The sequence below is a fragment of the Ptychodera flava genome, chromosome 4 (genome assembly GCF_041260155.1).
Source record: "Ptychodera flava strain L36383 chromosome 4, AS_Pfla_20210202, whole genome shotgun sequence".
Lineage (NCBI taxonomy): Eukaryota > Metazoa > Hemichordata > Enteropneusta > Ptychoderidae > Ptychodera > Ptychodera flava.
In genome coordinates this window covers 20,537,238-20,557,782 of record NC_091931.1, presented here as the reverse complement: position 1 = coordinate 20,557,782, position 20,545 = coordinate 20,537,238, and the positions used below count along the sequence as shown (strand labels likewise).

Below are 20,545 nucleotides of genomic sequence, written 5' to 3'. Positions count from 1 at the left end.
TCTTTCCGGACCTTAAGTACACTGGCCCTGATTTTGAAATGGGATTTTTAGCTCACGTGTTCACACACGTGAGCTAATGTCATAGCGATGTCTGTCTGTCTGTCTGTCTGTCAGTGTGTGTGAGTGTGTGCGTGTGTGTGTGTCTATCTGTCTGTTTACACGATAACTCAAAAACGCCTGAACAGATTCAAGTCAGATTTAGTAGACAGGTACCATATGCTACTTGCAAGAACTGATTAAATTTGGTTAGTGTGGCTTGCATATTAATGAAGTTATTTTTTTCCGTACAACGGTTTCCCATGGAGACGATAATGACAGTGTAAACATATATCAAGAAATGCTGCACAAAATTTCATGAACTTTTTCACAGATTATGATGGTACTGTGAGTGTCATGTCATTATCTGCTCATTTGCATATTTAATGAACTTTTGTATTGGGTGACATAGCTCTGAAATACCAGCACCAAATTTGATGATACATGCAACAAATATTGATCTGGTAGATATCTCATTGTACTGAGAAGCATTGAGCAGTGTCAAGTTAATAAATAGCTCATTTACATATTTTATGAAGTTTTGTAATTAGTCATATAATTCCGAAATAAATGCACCAAATGTGATGAAATCTGCTGTAGATACTGACCCAACAGATATCTGACTGTGTTGTAAAGCATTTAGTAGTGTGAAGTTAATTAAGGGTTCATTTACATATTTAATAAACTTTGTAATTAGGTATATAACTCTGAAATTACTGCACCATATTTATTGATACCTACTACAGATTGACAAAATCACCATTAATTCATTATGCACCACCTCATGTGGTCCTGTGCTTTTAAACAAGTCTCTGATTTATAGACCGATAAAAAACGTAGTTTGAAATGAGGTGTTACCTTCATGAAGGTTTCCACTTCGGACTTGTGTAGCCGTTGAGAGCCTTTAGAATGTCAATTATGTTTGGATGCTGTTGTCCCATATTCATGAAACACTGACCACCTGGTTTCAAACTCTGGTGTATGCCTTCCACGGCAGTCTTGAAATCCTTCATCCAGTGTAAGCTAAAGTATGTGACAACTTTGTCAAATGAATTTCTATACTCTTCATATGTGGACAGCTTTGTGGCATCACCAACACTGTAGGTTATGTTCTCAGCTGTGGAGATTTCCTTGGCTTGTTTGATCATCTCCGGGGAGATGTCAAAGGCTGTTTTATGAAAAACACAGATAGATGTATAAAGACACACAGATATATACATATATATATATATATATATATATATATATATATAATATATATAATACAAGTAACTTCAAGTACAAAGTAATAATTTCTGTTACTTAAGTTTCATGCATCCTGCAATCTTCAGAAAGATGAAGTGAAAGGATTCCAGCTTAACACACTTGTTTATATATGTGGGTCGTACCGTTCTATTTGTAGGTGGTGTTAAAATTTGATAGATAATATTTGGTTTGGTTGTGACATTTTGAAACCACGTCAGAACTCAGAGCATTTCCTTAACAGCGTAGATTTGTCAGCATTGATAACGTGCAACTTTGCAGATATATATATATATATATATATATATATATATATATATATATATATATATATATATATATATATATAATATATATATATATATATGCAAATTTGGAGTATATATAAAACATTAATCCATTCTGTGTTTGAAGGAAATTGTTGTCATGTCAGTTGTAAGATAGGAACTTAAAAGTTTGAATACAGTGAATGTGAATGTATTCCACTTTTTTATGCATAACCAGATGTCCAGGACTGTTGTAAGAAAGATGTGATTATGAAATATTAGTGCATTTTGCTTCTACTACTGAATTCTGATAGAGAAAACAGGTAAGTATCTTTAACTTGTCATGCTTTCATATGAACTGCAGATTTCATAATGATTAGTACACTTTGCAAAACAGACTTTCAATTTACAGACATCAAGATATTTCTGATATATATCTCTGATATATTAAAGTACTGCACCCAAGGGCTCATCAAAAAATATTAAAACATCCAGATAATTCGGATACATATCTAATATATGGAAGGTCATGCAGCTGAAGGGCATGCTGTGAAATACAGGCCTTTGCTGCTAATACCCCGTTTCACATTTGTACATAGCAGACATCGAAACGGGGAGGTAAGCAGCAAAGGCCTGTATGTTTGATATTTTAAAGTAAGCGCCCGAAGGGCACGGCAAAAAATTGAAACATACAGATATCTCTGAGTTATCGTGTAAACAGACAGACAGACAGACAGACACACACACACACACACACACGGACAGACAGACAGACATCTCTGTGACATTAGCACACGTGTTTACACACGTGAGCTAAAAACAGGGTGACCCCCATGAATCAACCGCCCCCCTGGTCGAAGAAACTGATCTGTCCCTTACTGAAGAGCACACAAGAGAGAGTACATGTATAAGCAAATTGTGAATTAAATTGTGAAAAACTGAGTACTGTGACCTACTCGGTGACCGATTTTTTTTCGAAAGTACCAGATGTGTGACTTAGATGCTACTAAAAACGTTTTATGAAATTGACAGCATTGGAAGTTTAAAGCCCCACTACCTTTATCTTTTAGCAATATTTTGTATGATTTTACTTTCAATTTTACTTTTAATTTCACAAGCTAAAATAAGTTTGTGAGAATATAGTAATTTAGATGTGTGTATACACTTACTAAAAACTACCTGCTTAGACTGTATATGCAATTTTGAACAAGATAAAGATTGCACTGTGATTAAACGTTGCTCAACATTAAATCGCAGCCCAATGCGGAAAAGAAAAAACAATGGACACTGTGCATATCTTCACTGAAATCTCACAAAAAAAATTCTCAGCGTAGTCTAATGTAAAGCATAGGGTGAATGTTTTCAACTGTGACATTGTATGTTCTGTTCCTTTGTAATATTACCAATTTTTGAAAACGTGGGATATCAAATGACCGTTAAAATTTGAATTTACTTGTCAATATTTCACAAATGAATGTTTCCTAATACAGTAACAGCTCTTGGAAAGTAAACGAGGGTATAATTCAGAGAAAACCAGGACAGAATAGGAAAATATTTGAGGTAAACGAATTTCAGGACTCTAAAATATTACATCAAATTGATGTTTTAATTTCTGAAATTTTGGATGTAATAATGGCAAAATTTGGTAAAAAGTAAATAATTTCATTTAGTCACACATCTTTTATTTAAATAAGAGTCTCTACTGTTCAAAGTTTTACTTTTAAAATCACATTGTGAAAATTTCATTCGCTTCATGAACTTGCAGTGAACGGTTTTATATATTGATTTTTACGTGATTTTCTTGAAAAACAGTGACTTTTCATCGTACATTTGTGAAGATGTCAAGCATGGTTACCAATCTGGTTTTTTTTGTGTGTTTGATTATTCTAATATGCAAGAATTCAAAAATCCATCATAACTTTCAAGTCTCATGGTCTTCTCACAGGGGACCCAGAGATCTGGTTGTTGTTGTTTGTATTGTTGTTTATGTTTATTAGTCGTGCTGCCGTTGTTGTTCTGGTTGACCGATAAAATTCAACGAACATAAGTGTTATGTTGTTATTGTGTAGTAAGATTCGCTACCAGGACACTATCATTATTTAACCGTGCAACTCTCTGCCAACGTACACTCTCATCATTAGCCTAGACCCTATTTCTTCACTTTGGCTTCTATTCCTCTGAGGTGCGAAAGCCAAAGCGAAGAAATGGGGTCTAGGCCATCTCTTCATATACTTAAACAAGGGGTGCGAGCTCAGCCGCCTTCCAAGCTTATGCATCCCAATTTATAACACTCTATTTACGAGCCATCGAGTGAAAAGTAGCATGACGAGACCTGTAATAGACATAACAGAGATAATTCGGGGTTTACTTTACCTCCCATCTCGAAAATCACTGGAAAAACAGCGATTTTCAAGTCATCGTAGGATTATTTTACCTCGTTTGGGTCGCCTGGAGAGGTTCCCATGTTAATCAGCTTTTGAAATTAGCCAACCGTGTGGTCTGTAATACAAACCTTGGCCAGCTATGGTAATAAGGTTCGTCCCAACAAGCATTCGTGTAGGTTAGCTTTTCTTCAATACGATATCCCCGTTCAACTTCATTCATCATTTTAATGTAGAAATATTATGTTCATGGGGTTACCGAGGCATATCATGTCGTTTTTCCCTACAAGGCGTCGATCGCAGTAAGCATTTACGTCGACAATGTAAACCCTCTCTGCAATCGGTCTGTGCATAGAGGTAAGAAGAGACTAAACTTGGGTCGGGACTTCAAATGGCAAAATAAACCAAAGTGAGAGTAATTCAGTGCCAGATATGAACTGAATATGCTCACGTTTTTTACAACAGGTTCATTAATAGTAGTGCGCTTCACAGAACAATGAGATATATGTTATCAATACTTTATAGGACAATTAGATATCCATCAGATCAACATTTGTAGCACGTTTTATGTAATTTAATGCTGTAATTTTAGAGTAAATCACTAATTACAAAGTTCATTAAATATGCAAATAAACCCTAAATTTACTTGACACTGTTCAATGATTCATAGCACAATTAAATATTTATCAAATCAATATCTGTAGCACGTTTCACAAAATTTTGGTGCCGAAATTTCAATATACGTAATTACAAAGTTTAATAAATATGCAGATGAACCCTTAATTAACTTTACACTACTAAATGCTTTACAATACACTTAGATATCTGTCGTATCAGTATGTGCAGCAGTTTTCATCACATTTGATGCAGTAATTTCGGAGTTATATGACTAATTATAAGACTTCATGAAATATGCAAATGAGCTAATTATTAACTTGACACTGCTCAATGCTTCTCAGTACAATTGGATATTTATCAGATCAACATCTGTAGCAAGTTTCATCAAATTTAACGCTGTAATTTTGGAGTAATATCACTAATTACAAAGTTCATTAAATATGCAAATGAACCCTTAATAAACTTCACACAACTAAATGCTCTACACCACAATTAGATATCTGTCGGATCAGTATCTGCAGCAGATTTCATCACATTTGGTGCAGTTATTTTGGAGTTATATCACTAATTACAAAACTTCATAAAATATGCAAATGACCTATTTGTTAACTTGACACTGCCAAATGCTTCTCAGTACAATTAGATATATATCAAAACAATATCTGTACCCAATTTCACTGACTTGGGTGCCGTAATTTCAGAGTTATATACCTAATTACAAAGTTCATTAAATATGCAAATGAACCCTTAATTAATTTCAAACTACTAAATGCTTTACACTACAGTTAGATATCAGTCGGATCAGTATCTGCAGCAGATTTCATCACATTTGGTGAAGTTATATCGGAGTTATATGACTAATTACAAACCTTCATAAAATATGCAAATGAGCTATTTATTAACTTGACACTGCCTAATGCTTCTAAGTATAATTAGATATATATCAGATCAATATTTGTTGCAAGTATCATCAAGTTTGGTGCAGGAATTTCAGAGTTATCTCACTTATAACAAAAGTTCATTGAAAATGCTAATGAGAAGATAATGGACATGACACTCACAGTATCATCATAATGTTCTTAGATTGTCATCTGTGAAAAGTTTCATGAAATTTGGTGCAGTATTTCTTGATATATGTCTACGCTGTCATTACCATCTCCATAGGGAAACCATTGTACGGAAAAAACCGATATTGCATAACTTCATTAATATGCAAGCCACACGAACCAAAATCTAATCAGTTCTTGCAAGTAGCATATGGTACCTGTGTACCTAATCTTGTTTTAATCCGTTTAGGCGTTTTTGAGTTATCATGTAAACAGACAGACACACACACGGACAGACAGACACACACACACGGACAGACAGACAGACATCGCTATGACATTAGCCCACGTGTTTACACACGTGAACTCAAAATGACCTATCTTATCTGCCTGAACCTTGATTATTTGTCATTCCCTAACTGCTCATGTGAACAAAACCTCTGGTTCGTACGTATTCGGCTGACTTTCCAAGGAGCATTTAAAAATACTCACTCCAATTGTGGACATCGTCCCCACTGTCACACGTGACTTTCATTAGCATACCGATAGAAGTCATTTTTAGTGTGAGTACTGTCAAGTTTGCCAAAGGCATATTGATCGGTCACGTGGTTTGACCGCCATAATAGATTTTCAAAAAATACCAATTTAATCTTTAAAAATCTTTTTCTGCAGAACCAACAGGCTGTTTGATCTGAAGTTTGACTCATATTATCCTTAGTGTGATGCGCACTTTGAAGTTTGCGATGTCACGTGATTTGGCAGCCATATTAGTATTTGCAAAAATCCTACGATTACTAGCCAATAATATTCAAAAATCTTCTTCTCCAAAACAACTCCACCATCTGAACTGAAATTTTGTTCATATCATCCTTTGTGTGAGTACTATCAAGTTTGCGAAAAGCATATGGATCTGTCACATGATTTGGCGGACATATTTGACAATGTCACTGTTTACTCCCATATGGTTATCAAAACAAGCCAACAATTGTATGAAACATGGACATACATACAGATAGACTGACATACACAGACTGGCACAGAGTGATGACATTGTCCCCCAAGTGTGCCTTGGCCCATGGAGAGTGATAACGGTATAACAAACAGCTGAATGTAATGATAGAATAGTTAAGTATAGGCCTACAGGCACTAAGGGTAAATATGTTACAGCAATTTGATTAGTTTCTTTTCCTTTTTAGCTCACGTGTGTAAACACGTGTGCTATTGTCATAGCGATGTCTTTCTGTCTGTCCTTGTGTGTGTGTGTGTGTGTGTGTGTGTGTGTGTGTCTGTCTGTCTGTCTGTCTGTCTGTCTGTTTACACGATAACTCAAAAACGCCTGAACGGATTCAAGTCAGATTTGGTACACAGGTACCATATGCTACTTGCAAGAACTGATTAGATTTTGGTTAGTGTGGCTTGCATATTAATGAAGTTATGCAATATCGGTTTTTCCGTACAGATGGTTTCCCTATGGAGACGGTAATGACAGTGTAGACATATATCAAGAAATACTGCACCAAATTTCATGAAACTTTTCACAGATGACAATCTAAGAACATTATGATGATACTGTGAGTGTCATGTCAATTACTTCTCATTTGCATATTTAATGAACTTTTGTTATTAGTGAGATAACTCTGAAATTCCTGCACCAAACTTGATGATACTTGCAACAAATATTGATCTGATATATATCTAATTATACTTAGAAGCATTGGGCAGTGTCAAGTTAATAAATAGGTCATTTGCATATTTTATGAAGTTTTGTAATTAGTCATATAACTCCGATATAACTTCACCAAATGTGATGAAATCTGCTGCAGATACTGATCCGACTGATATCTAACTGTAGTGTAAAGCATTCAGTAGTGTGACATTAATTAAGGGTCCATTTGCATATCTAATGAACTTTGTAATTAGGTATATAACTCTGAAATTACGGCACCCAAGTCTTTGAAATTGGGTACAGATATTGTTTTGATAAATATCTAATTGTACTGAGAAGCATTTGGCAGTGTCAAGTTAACAAATAGGTCATTTGCATATTTTATGAAGTTTTGTAATTAGTGATATAACTCCAAAATAACTGCACCAAATGTGATGAAATCTGCTGCAGATACTGATCCGACAGATATCTAATTGTGGTGTAGAACATTTACTTGTGTAAATTTAATTAAGGGTTTATTTGCATATTTAATAAACTTTGTAATTAGTGATATTACGCCAAAATTACAGCGTTAAATTTGATGAAACTTGCTACAGATGTTGATCTGATAAATATCCAATTGCACTGAGAAACATTGAACAGTGTCAAGTTAATAATTAGCTCATTTGCATATTTCATGAAGTTTTATAATTAGTCATATAACGCCGAAATAACTGCATCAAATGTGATGAAAACTGCTGCATATTCTGATGTGACAGATATCTAACTGTGTTGTAAAGCATTTAGTAGTGTAAAGTTAATTAACGGTTTATTTGCATATTTGATAAACTTTGTAATTAGGTATATAACTCTGAAATTACGGCACCAAATTTTGTGAAACGTGCTACAGATATTGATTTGATAAATATTTAATTGTGCTATGAATCATTTAACAGTGTTAAGTTAATATAGGAATTATCTGCATATTTAATGAACTTTGTAATTAGTGACATTACTCTAAAATTACTGCATTAAATTAAATAAAACGTGCTACAAATGTTGATCTGATGAATATCTAATTGTCCCATGAAGCATTGAGCAGTGTCAAGTTAATTAACAGCTCATTTGCACATTAAATAAAGTTTTGTAATTAGTGATTAAAATCTGAGAGTACCGTGCGATGTTGAAAAAACCTGCTTCATTTAGTGATAACATCTATCTTATTGTTCTGTGAAGCGTACTACTATTAATGAACCTGTTGTAAAACACGTGAGCATATTCAGTTCATATCTGGTTCATTTACAATATTTGACATAGACTTAAATACATAACATGCAACCAATGTTTATATTTTGCCCATACACAAGATACATGGAGAGATTTCAACATACAGTCATTAACTCAGAAACTCTAAAAAGTAAACATTGTTTTCTTCCAAAACAACTGGAGCATCCACATCTGGAACAACTTACAAACTTAACCAATTACAAAAGGATGGTGACACAAGAGATAACGTTAAGAAATTTAACTTTGTGGTGAACTAACTTGACATCTTAAACTAATACACACTGCATGGTAATTGCCCGCAAAAATACATCAGGGCTGGACCATTTGATAAAGGGTAGGGTGTCTGGAAGATTGATGAGGTACATTATATTTTCATCCGATCCATTGTAAATTCTTTTTCCCCACTCTCCCACCTCTTCTTTTTTGACAAACCTTCGCTGGCTGATTTTTTTATTGACATTTGTTTTGATTTGTTTTCAAAATCTGCCAGGAAACCCCAAGGATATCAAATGGTCCACCCCTTTGCATTAACCATATTTGCATGAAATATACAATGACAAGATAGCAGGAAGTGTATCAACTATTTACAACCTTGATACGCTTAAACATTGAAAAAATTTTGGAATAAATTTGTTGGAAACCAAACCTGCTAAAATCACCTCAGCTATGTTTTCTAATGGTTTTTTACCGCATTTCAACACCAAATACAGTTTACCATATCAAATGCTTACTAAATCACCACATTATATAATCTTAGTTCCAGTAAGTATAAAATTACTAAAAAAAATCTTAAAAATCCAAAATGAAAGATATCCCTGTAAAATTGACAGTTTCGCAAAGTTACCCTAAAATTAAAAATTCCAGATTTCAACATAATTTCAATACATCATATTAATATAAACTCTAGAAACCTTTTTACTAAATATTAAAGCAATCAGACTAATAAATTTTGAGAAATAAATTTTATGACCAAAATGACAAAAATTGCCCTAAAAATACAAAATTGCAGTTTTCATCCTAATTTCAATATATCATATTAACATAAACCCTAGAAACCTGTACACTGAATATTAAAGCTACCAGATCAGTAGTTTTAGGAGACAAAAAAATTTGACCAGAAAAAGGCAAAAATTGCCCCAAAATAAAAAAATGCCAGTTTCAACCTAACTTCAATACATTACATATACAAAATATCAAAGCTATCCGATCAGTACATTTTGGATAAAAAATTGTTTGACCAATTTCCAAAAACTGGGAAAATTGCCCCAAAATTACAAATATGATAATATCAGTACAATTTGTACAAACTTGACTGAGGTCAACCTGAGGAACATGAATAACTGTCAGAGCGATCAGACGAGCGATTTCAGAGAACAAGATTTTTTGACTTAAACGGAAAAAAAGACCCTAAAAATACTAACATGCAAATTTCACCCCACTTTGTGCACACATAATTTAGAATACCTAAAGGAATCTGCATAGTAAGTTTCAACCCAATCTGACCAATACTTACTGAGTTTTAGCCATTTGCAGGAATTTTCCTTTTACCTCCTCATTTGCATATTTTTGGCACTGACATGTTCATATGAACAAATTTTATATCTCCACCCCAAGGTACACCTGTGCACCAAATACTAAAATGGCAGCTGTTGCAGTTTAGGAGTTTTTGATCTGGACGGACTAATAACTAACATACATACATACATACATACATACATACATGCATGCATGCATACATACATACATACATACATACATACATACATACATACATACATACATACATACATACATACATACACAGACGCCATTTTGCCACCTTATAAGAACACCTCCATAAAATATGCAAATGAGTTATTAACTTGACACTGCGCAATGCCTCTCAGTAAAATTAGGTATCTATCAGATCAACATCTCTAGCACGTTTAATCAAATTTAATGCTTTAATTTTGGAGTAATATAACTAATTATACAGTTCATGAAATATGCAAATGAATCCTCAATTAACTTAACACTGCTCAATATTCCGTAGTACTATTAGATATTTATCAGATCAATATATGTGGCAGGCTTCAATGAATTGGTGTCATATATAATATCAGAGTTATATGACTAATTACAACCTTCATTAAATATGTAAATGAACCCTTAATTAACTTCACACTACTAAATGCTTTACAATACAGTCAGATATCTGTCGGATCAGTACCTGCTGCAGACTTCATTAAATTTGGTGTATTTATTCCGGAGTTATATGACTAATTACAAAACTTCATAAAATATGCAAATAAGCTATTAATTAACTTGACACTAGACACTTGACACTAGATATTAATCAGATCAATATCTGTAGCAGGTTTCACCAAATTTGGTGCCGTAGTTTCAGAGTTATATACCTGATGATAAAGTTCATTAAATATGCAAATGAACCCTTCATTAACTTCACAGTACTAAATACTTTATACCACAGTTGAATATTGCTTGAATCAGTATCTGCAGCAGATTTCATCACATTTGGTGCTGTTATTTCGGAGATATATGACTAATTACAAAACTTCATAAAATATGCAAATTAGCTATTTATTAACTTGACACTGCCCAACGCTTCTGAGTACAAAAATATATATATAAGATCAATATTTGTTGCATGTATCATCAAATTTGTTGCAGGAATTGCAGAGTTATATCAAAAATTACAAAAGTTCATTTAATATGCAAATGAACAGATAATTGACATGAAACTCATAGTATCATCATAATGTTCTGAGATTGTCATCTGTGAAAAGTTTCATGAAATTTTCATTAATATGCAAGCTACACTAACCAAAATCTTATCACTTCTTACAATTAATGTATAGTATCTGTCTACCAAATTTCACTTGAATCTGTCCAGGGGTTTTTGAGTTATCGTGTAAAAAGACAGACAGCCAGATATACACACACACACTCTCACACACACACACGGACAGACAGACAGACATCGCTATGACATTATCGCTCATGTGTTAACACATGAGCTAAAATGGTTTCTCCTGATGACCTAGGGGTCAGGTCAATTTGAAATTTGGTGTATAGCAAGCATGGCCTTAGGTCAATGGAATTTTGATAATAAAATGGCGCGTAGTCACGTGACCTTGTCAGCCATATTGGATTTTCGAAAAATATCCATTCAATCTTTTAAATATAAAATCTTCTCCGGAACCAACACATTGATTGAACTTAAATTTTACTCATATCATCCTTAGTGTGAGCACATACAAGTTTGCGAAATTCATATTGATCGGTCAAGTGGTTTGGCCGCCATATTGAATTTTCAAAAAATACCAATTTAATCTCTAAAAATATTTTCCTCCAGCACCAATGCTCCCTTTGAACTGAAATTTGACTCATATCCTCCTTAGTGTGAGCATTTTAAATTTTGCCAAAAATGTTTCAATCGGTCACGTGGTTTGGCGGCCATATTGGTTTTTGCAAAAACCTTTGAATAATATCCAAAAATCTTCTTCTCCAGAACCACCCCACCATTTGAACTGAACGTTTGTTCATATCATTCGTAGTGTGAGTACTATCAAGTTTGCTAAAGGCATACGGATCAGTCACGTGGTTTTGCAGCCATATTGGATTTCACAAAAACGCCGAGATGATATTAACAATTTTTCTTTAAAAGGACCAAAAGACCATTCAAGCTCAAAATTTGCACAATCATCAGTGCAAGTACTTCAACCATGGCAACCGCTTGGTGTTTAGCAAGCATGATTTTAGGTCTTTGATATTTGCAAATAACATCACTTGCGGTCGCGTGACCTTGGCCGCCATATTTGATTTTTGAGAAATAACAATTTAATCTTTAAAAATCTACTTCTCCAGAACCAACGCACCCATTGAACTGAAATTGTACTTGTATCATTCTTATAGTAAGCACTTTCAAGTTTGCAAAAGGCATATGGATCGCTCACGTGGTTTAGACGATATATTGGATTGTTTGAGAAATACCAATTTAATCGTTTGCAATGCCTTTTTATGCCAGAGCAGAACTATCAGGGTCGACGCACAGCTGTTATGTCTGTGAAAGTCAAGGATCATAACTGAGGCTATTTGAAAGGCAGTTTAAAGCCCAGGTTTTTGATGCATCAATTTTTTTATGAAGGTTTTTGAATACAGCCGTATTTTTTTTCTTTCAAACTGAAAAAGCGGGCAGACAGATGCACTGCAGTGGCCGCTGTCAACTTGAGCTGGCAGTCATGCGAACTCTAATCTCGTCCCCTCTTGTCCAAAAGTGGCCGCCCCTATCTCCATACAGTTACAGCCTCTCAGGATGGACGATGGCGTATATATTACACATTTACTAATTTGTACGTGGCACACAAGTTTTGTAGATAACAATGTAGGTAAACGAACCGACTCATCTGAGCGTTTGGATAGAAAATAACTGAGGTGCCGAAATACTTGTCATGTTGATGAGATCTAAACACTGTGCTCTCGTTTAATACGTCAACACTCTGCTGACTTCGGGTAGACGAAACATGATACAATCAATGCTAACAGATGCTGATCAGTTTTTCTGTGAAGCAGATCGACATTCGTATGAGACAGAAGTGTCTATCGAATACTAGTTTTTATTTTGTCATATGCACTTAGTCATGGAAACCACACAACATATTCTGCTAATTAACATCAGTCTCTACGCTCAGGTTAATAAAGTAATGTAGCACTTCCTTCGTGTGTTCTATCCAACACTCAAATGTATTTCTTAGTGTTTTGAATTCGATTTTAAGGTTCATGTAGCGTAAAAGTTGAAAGGCATGCGTTTTCTAAGGGGTTAATTTTTCTTTGACTGATACAGACGTCTACGTGACACTCCACTCCACTGTTTATCAATGTGTGTCCGTAAAACAGATTGGCATCCGTCTGCATACATTGTATCGTGGTTTGTTAAGCCAGAGTGCTGTCGTACCCAACTTCAGTCTCAACGATCAACTCCATGAGTAATTTAGCACTTCCCTTGTGTGGTTTATGCAAACACTCAAATGAGTCGCTTCTTTTAATCTACGTTATCTACAAAACTTGTGTGCGACGTACAAAAAACTAAACGTAATGTATACGCAATTTGTTCATCCTTAGAGGCTGTAACTATAGCAACAAAGCTAGTCTGAAGCATTGATCATTAATGTCTTAACTCCAAATAATGTGTGAGACATTATGGATTGATTATTCATTTACGATCACATTAGAGAGTCTTTCATCTTACTGTAAAATTGGGTCTATACTACAGCCAAAAATAACAGTCCCAGGGACATTGTTCAGTTATACAATTCCTATGAAAACAACTGATTGAAATCTCAATGTTAGTGTACTGGTGGACTTGATTGCACGGCGATGATTTTGTAGTAGGGCCAGGTTACGGTTGGGGTTGATATCTGTTATATTTGAAGTTTGACATGCCTGGAGAAGCTGGAGCGCAGTCGTTGTGAGGATTAGATAGATGGTATATTTGTAATGTCTTACTGTGAAGTAAGGATTCTTTACTGTACTGCATTTAAATTATAAGCTGTTCCGTCATAAACATATTGAAATCAGCAAGTGATAAATAAAATCAATTTAGAAAACTGTATTGCCATACTGTTGGTGAAATTGTAGGCAGCGTAGGCTAACCTTAGACCGTCTATTTTTAGGTCCATCGGCTAATTGAAGCCGGACATTCTCGCCATAGTCCTAGAACTAAATACGTGCTACTGTCTTAGTCCTTAGTGTATAGTACTAGTAGCTCAGAATGTGTGTTTGCACAACTCATTATTGTCTGAACACTCTGTAAACATTGTAAATACAGGCCTTGTGCAGCATCAGTATTTATAATATATATATACAAATATATATATATATATATATATTATATATATATATATATATATATATATATATATATATATATATATATATATATATATATATATATATATATATATATATATATATATATGGGCATCTGAGAAGCTACCCAGGGTCTGGCTCTTGAAAGTGGTCAAGATAGATGGCTTACATTCGATAGTAGTTTGTATTCCAAAATAGCCATGTCTACGGGACACAAGAAGCCGATGAGAGGCTTTAGGTTTTTAAACTCTTTATCAAGCCAGTGACTAAAAAAGGCACTTATGTGCAAGATGAAGAAGAGGGTGAAACCAAAAAAAAACTATAGGGGTGGAGACATGAAAATATAAGAAACTAGTCGTGCATTGAAGTCGGTTCGTAATCATTCAGTTCATTAGGATACATTGTGTCAGCCCTATGTATCCAGAGACTTTCCAGCTCTTTTAACAAATTCGCTTTAGGGACATGACATAAAAGTATGGCTTGAGAGAGCATTATCTTGGAGAGTATATCCTGGTAGACGAAAATGTGGAACAACATATGGTGATCTGTCCGCTCTATTTGTTTTAATGTTGGAACGATGACCATTCAATCTTTTGTGGAAGGGTTGGGTTGTTTTACCGATGTATTGGGTATTGCATGTGCGACAAGTTAAAGAGTAGATGACATTGCTGGACTTGCAATCAAGGTCATGTTTAAGTGAGAAAGTTTTGCCTGTAGATGTAGATATAAAAAATTTCGTGTTCTGTATTACAGGGCAACATGCACATCTTGGCTTATAGCAAGATTTACAACCCCATGTCACTTTGTCGAGTTGGTCGTGATTAAGTCTATTCTGGTGTAAGATGTCGCCAATGGTAGCTGGTCTACGGTATGCGATGACAGGAGGCAGAGGCATGACCATTTCCATACAGGGTGATGAATTTAAGATGACTTGGTTTTCGTGACTGATTTTCCTTAAATCTGGTTGGTGTGGGTCAAATGTAGTTCTCCAGGGTATACGGTTGGATGGTTTATGTTGCTTGTGTTATAGAAGATCTGTTCGATTGAATGTTGATGTACGAAAAATCTGGTTATTGATTGAGGGACTCGTGTAACCGCATTTCTTGAGATGTTCTGTGAATTCTGCAAGTCTCTTATTGCGCCACTCTGGTTTGCTGCATATCCTGTGTATACGTAGAACACCGGAATAGACGATTGATTTGAATATATGGTATGGGTGACAACTGGTAGGTGGTAGATAGCGGTATGAGGCGGTTGGTTTGGTGTATAAGTCAATTTCTATCCTGTCGTTAAGAAGATAGATTCTTATATCCAAGAAAGGGACAGAAGAACTGCTGACTTCTGCTGTGAATTTAATTTTCTGATGGCGTGTATTGAGTCGGGCGATGAAAGTTTCTATGTCTGCTTCTGATGACGTTGACAGTGCCGTCAGGTCGTCAATGAAACGATAAGTGACTGCTGGGCAATTCGGTGTAGTGAAATAAAATTTATTCATCCACCAACTCATGTAGATGTTTGCGTAAGAGACAGCAAATGGGGTACCCATGGCTGTACCGGAAATTTGTCTGTAATATTTGTCGTTGAACTGAAAGCAGTTGTTTTCTAGAACGAAGCGGGCTCGTATCACGATATTATTAATTTCTGTGTCATTGTAATTCGTACAGCTACGGAGGGCCTCATCGAAGGCAAGAATGCCTTCCTGTATGTCGATATTAGGATATAAAGATGTAACATCCAGAGCTATCAGGTGGGTGTAAGGAAGCGGTGCCTGTGTGTTGAGATTTGTGAGATTACGGAGACATTGGGTAGTTTCCTTAACTAACTCCTTGCAGAATAATTCGCAAACTGGAGCCAGTTTCCACTCTAGCCATAAAGATGCTGCGCGTGTAGGTGCTCCCACTTGGCTGCATATAGGGCGACCCGGGGGTAAATTACCAGGACTCTTGATCTTGTGAATTTTCCCCAATATGTAGAAATAGGCGCCTTTACGATTGGGCCAATGCAGAATAGCTTTCTTATCCCATTCTGGTAGATTCATACTTTCAATCAGACATGTAAGGTTGTCGTACACATGTCTTGATTTATCGACAGGTGACTTTTCATAGACCTTTGTATCTGAAAGCTGTGAAATGCATTCTGCTTCGTTATCACTGGCATTCCAGATGACTGTAGCGCCTCCTTTATCGGCACGGCCAATGACAATAGAGTTGTCTTTCTTCAGCGATGACAGGGATGTGCGTTGTTGGATTGTGAGGTTACTTTTAACATCTGGTTCCATGTGGCCCCTGATAGTACGATATACATTGTTATGGTAATTTTCTAGCCCACTATTACGATTACGAGGTAGGTTACGGGTTGACGGAATGTAAAGTGATAGCGGAATTGTCAGCTGTTCTTCTTCACTGTCATCAAAGAAAAATTCCTTCCATCTGATTCTTCTTACGTAAGTGTCAACATCAACTAATTCTTTTGCATGATCGTAGCGTGGCGGAATCGGACAGAAAGATAATGGAAGTTTCAATAGCGCTGTTTCATGTATCGAAAGTGGACGATCACTCATATTTACGATGGCATCGTTTGTTGAAACCGACTTTTTCATACGCATGATACGTTGATGTCGATGGTTGCGAGACATTCTGTGTGATATACGAAAATGACGATTCTTTTTTGTACTTTGAAGAGTGTCAGTCGATGTCGGTTGAGTATTATTTGCTGTAACTGTTTTGTTAATGTCTTGCTGTTTCATGCCGATGTTCTCTAGTTTCTTGTTATGACGTTTGTGTATACTTTTCTGTAAAGTCCGACACATGTTAGAGATTTCTCGACGATATTTGTGAAAGTTCTGTTTAGTTGATATTTTCAGATTTTCCATCGCTGAATTGTGTTGTTTTCTCAATTCTGGTATAGTATGTCTTTCGTATGTAGATATCAAGCTATCATTAAGCTTACGGGAGGTGTCATCGAGAATCGAACGCCAATCATTCAGAAGATCAATATTGTTCACAGGTGGTTGTGGAACAGAAAGATGAAGCGCCGTCGTTATCAGTCCCCTTTGTTGACATGTTTTTGCGTAACGTAGATGTTCGATGAACTTTGTCAGTTTCTTAGCTGTTTTGATTGCTGTAGAATATGCTTGACTATATTCCATAGTGGTTATATGTGTCTTTGATCCACACGAGGTTAATTCCAAGGGTCTCGAAAAAGTTAGGCTCGGATTAGAACAGTAAATGAGACACACAAATATATATATATATATATATATATATATATATATATATATATATATATATATATATATATATATATAATTCCTCTTTTGACCTTTGAACTTTCAAAGAATACTTTTAAGCTTTACAAATAATCACTTGGGTGAATTCATGTTTGTTGTTGAGATCTGGTCTTTCAAACACCCCATTCTCATCACGTACATTTATGTCAATTGTCAAACATTTATAAAGGCATGGATTTAGCTAGTTTTGTATTAAAAAAAATATTCGTATTTTCCTCATAGACTACAATGTATAGGGAATCAACATTTCAGTGAAATTCTAAATCAAATTTCTTGCGCTTGCAATTGTAATCACCCTAGTCTAATCAAGTATATTAATAGTGATAATCAAGCGCCTGTAAATGCACAGATTAAGCTTGTTTTGTATTGAAAAAACTATTCATAGTTTTCTCATTGGCTCACATGTGTAGTGTATCAACATTTTTGTGATATTCAAAATTCAAATTTCTTGTGCCCATATATGCCCTATTCTTACCTAATCTTACCGAGTACATTTATTTCAGTTATTCAATTATTCAATTATCAAACGTTTATTAACCCACAGATATTGCTAGTTTTATAGTGGAAAAAACGTTTACAGTTTTATCATACTCTACCATGTACAGTGAATCAAAATTTTTGATGAATCCAAAAATCGAATTTCGTGTACACACATGGAGATGCCATGAATGTAAAGATAGAAAATGACAAACAGTTTAAAACTAATTTTAATGTAAAAGTTAAACAGCTATTTGAAAAATGTGCATTTGAATTGATTCATGATGATACCAGACAAGGGCACCATAAAAATAAACTTCGCACATACAGAGAGTTGAAAAAAAGATTTCTCTCTCGAAAGCTACCTTCATATTATAAAAACCCAGATCACAGGTCAGCCCTGTGCAAGTTACGCATTAGTGCACACATACTACACATAGAAACAGGTAGATATAGAAACCTTGATGTCATAGACAGAGCATGCCCAATTTGCCAAAACAAACAAGTAGAAGATGAGATACATTTTCTTTCCATTGCAAAGGATACACAAACATTAGGCATGATTTTTTCAGTAAACTAAACATTTGTAAAAAACGCATTCAGAGGCACACAAGACCTTGTAAGCATCTTTTCAAGGACAGATAAAGCATCACTATGTGAATTGGGAAAATACATACATACATGTTTTAAACTCAGACAAGACAAAATGAAAAAGACAAAGTAAACTATTTATGAACCTTTAATATGTTGACCTCATGTATAGATATTTATATTTATATATATATTATATATACTCTTTCATTGTTGTTTTTGCAAACCTTTATTGTACTTTATGATCAAGATCCCAACTGGGATACGATTTCAATAAAGGCTTACTTTACTTTACTTTACTTAACTTTTTACCTCCACCTTAAGCAAAGTACATTTAAATAAATTATAAAACATATATGTAAATGTATAGATGTAGCTTGTTTTGTAGGGGAAAATTGTTAATAGTTTGCCAAATAAATTCCCATGTATTGTGATTTGATATTTTGGGAAGAAGCACTGTATCGGCCACTTCTGTCCTTCTTATAGTTGAGATAGTTGCGCAACAAAGATGACCCCCCCAAAAGGCATGAGTAAAATTTTATGACCGTTCAAAATGTTTGTGCGAAAAATAGCGACCCATCCCTAAAAACACCTGCCCACCCCTACCCCTGTAATTTCTGTCCAGTCCCTAAGCTACAAGACTGACGAACGTTCGTATGTTTTCCCACAGTACCTGAAATATTCATTACGGAAACATTACGAACATTGATAATAGGTCCTGACCAAAATAACCATTGCTCATTACATAATCATGTAATTTTTTTGGATGACCCGGTCAGCGGTCGGGTAGCTTACTGTGTGACGACATCACATGTGCAGTGTCATTTACGATTTGAATAGAGGCAATGTGGTGTTGCAGTGATCTCTGTACTTGTGGTAAATCCAACCGGTATAAAGCTTTTGTTTTTTATGGAGATGGTTTGAAAATTTGCTTTAGTCTTTTAAGATTATGCTGTGGCATCAATGTAAAATGAATGTCTTAACCAATTAATATCAAATATGAATCTGTGTTTCGACAATTTTGAAATCCGTTCCCCGTGTTATCATATCGCTACAACAATCATTGATTTCTTGATGCGGATGTACGGAACGCGTAAGCCATTCTGAGTTGCATTCTTCCTTCTTTAATTAATCCCTCTAATAACTCCGCTTTACGATAATGTATTCGGACGTAAATCCCAGTACTTTGTAACCTTACATTATTTACCCGGCGTTGACTCTTACCTGTTACTCTTGCAACACGCTTTGACAAAAGTGCTGTCAGACTGCCTACTCCACAGCCAACGTCTAGTAAAACATCTTGCCGATTCAATGGCATTGCCCCGGAAATCCCTTCCATGAACCGCGAGGCACATGCATACGCCGTGGGAGTAAACGTGTTCACACGACTGAAACTCATCGTGTCAATTTCTTATGTACCCCAGGTGTCTTGTATCTCAAATGTCACTGAGAAATATATGAGAAAGAATGTGGAAAAATGTGAACAAGCGGTGTATCTTAATGATTTAATATCCTTTGTTTGCCCCACTTAGGAGTCAAATTTCATTCATTCACAACTACACTATTCAGTAATTAATTTATGTATCTATCTATCTATTTATTTATTAAGGTAACTCCGGGTATTAGACTCCTTAACTTATAAAAAGAAGAGCGGAAACATCCACATTAGTTTGGTGGTAGAGAAAGTTTTAAAAGCACCATCTGCATATCTACTGAACTTGTCTTATCATATATCGTAACTCCATGCACTAGACTTGACCAATCGTCTGAGATATATTGGCCATATCAAAACTGAATGC

General features: G+C 35.2%; 1 protein-coding gene across 1 annotated transcript; it reads right to left on the bottom strand.

Moving 5' to 3' along the window:
* Nucleotides 1–896: 896 nt before the first annotated feature.
* On the bottom strand, nt 897–20,145 carry LOC139132157 (malonyl-[acyl-carrier protein] O-methyltransferase-like). The gene is made up of 2 exons (XM_070698547.1): nt 19,971–20,145; nt 897–1,204 (listed from the first exon to the last, which is right to left on the bottom strand). The coding sequence occupies exons 1-2, from the start codon at nt 20,143–20,145 to the stop codon at nt 897–899; spliced, it is 483 nt and encodes a 160-aa protein (XP_070554648.1).
* Between the last annotated feature and the right edge of the window lie 400 nt (nt 20,146–20,545).

Excerpts from the sequence above, each read along its gene's own strand:
- LOC139132157 (XM_070698547.1), bottom strand. The coding sequence starts at position 20,145 with ATGAGTTTCAGTCGTGTGAACACGTTTACTCCCACGGCGTATGCATGT. Across the intron at positions 1,205-19,970 it reads GCGTGTTGCAAGAGTAACAG|CCTTTGACATCTCCCCGGAG; the intron begins GTAAGAGTCAAC and ends TTCATAAAACAG.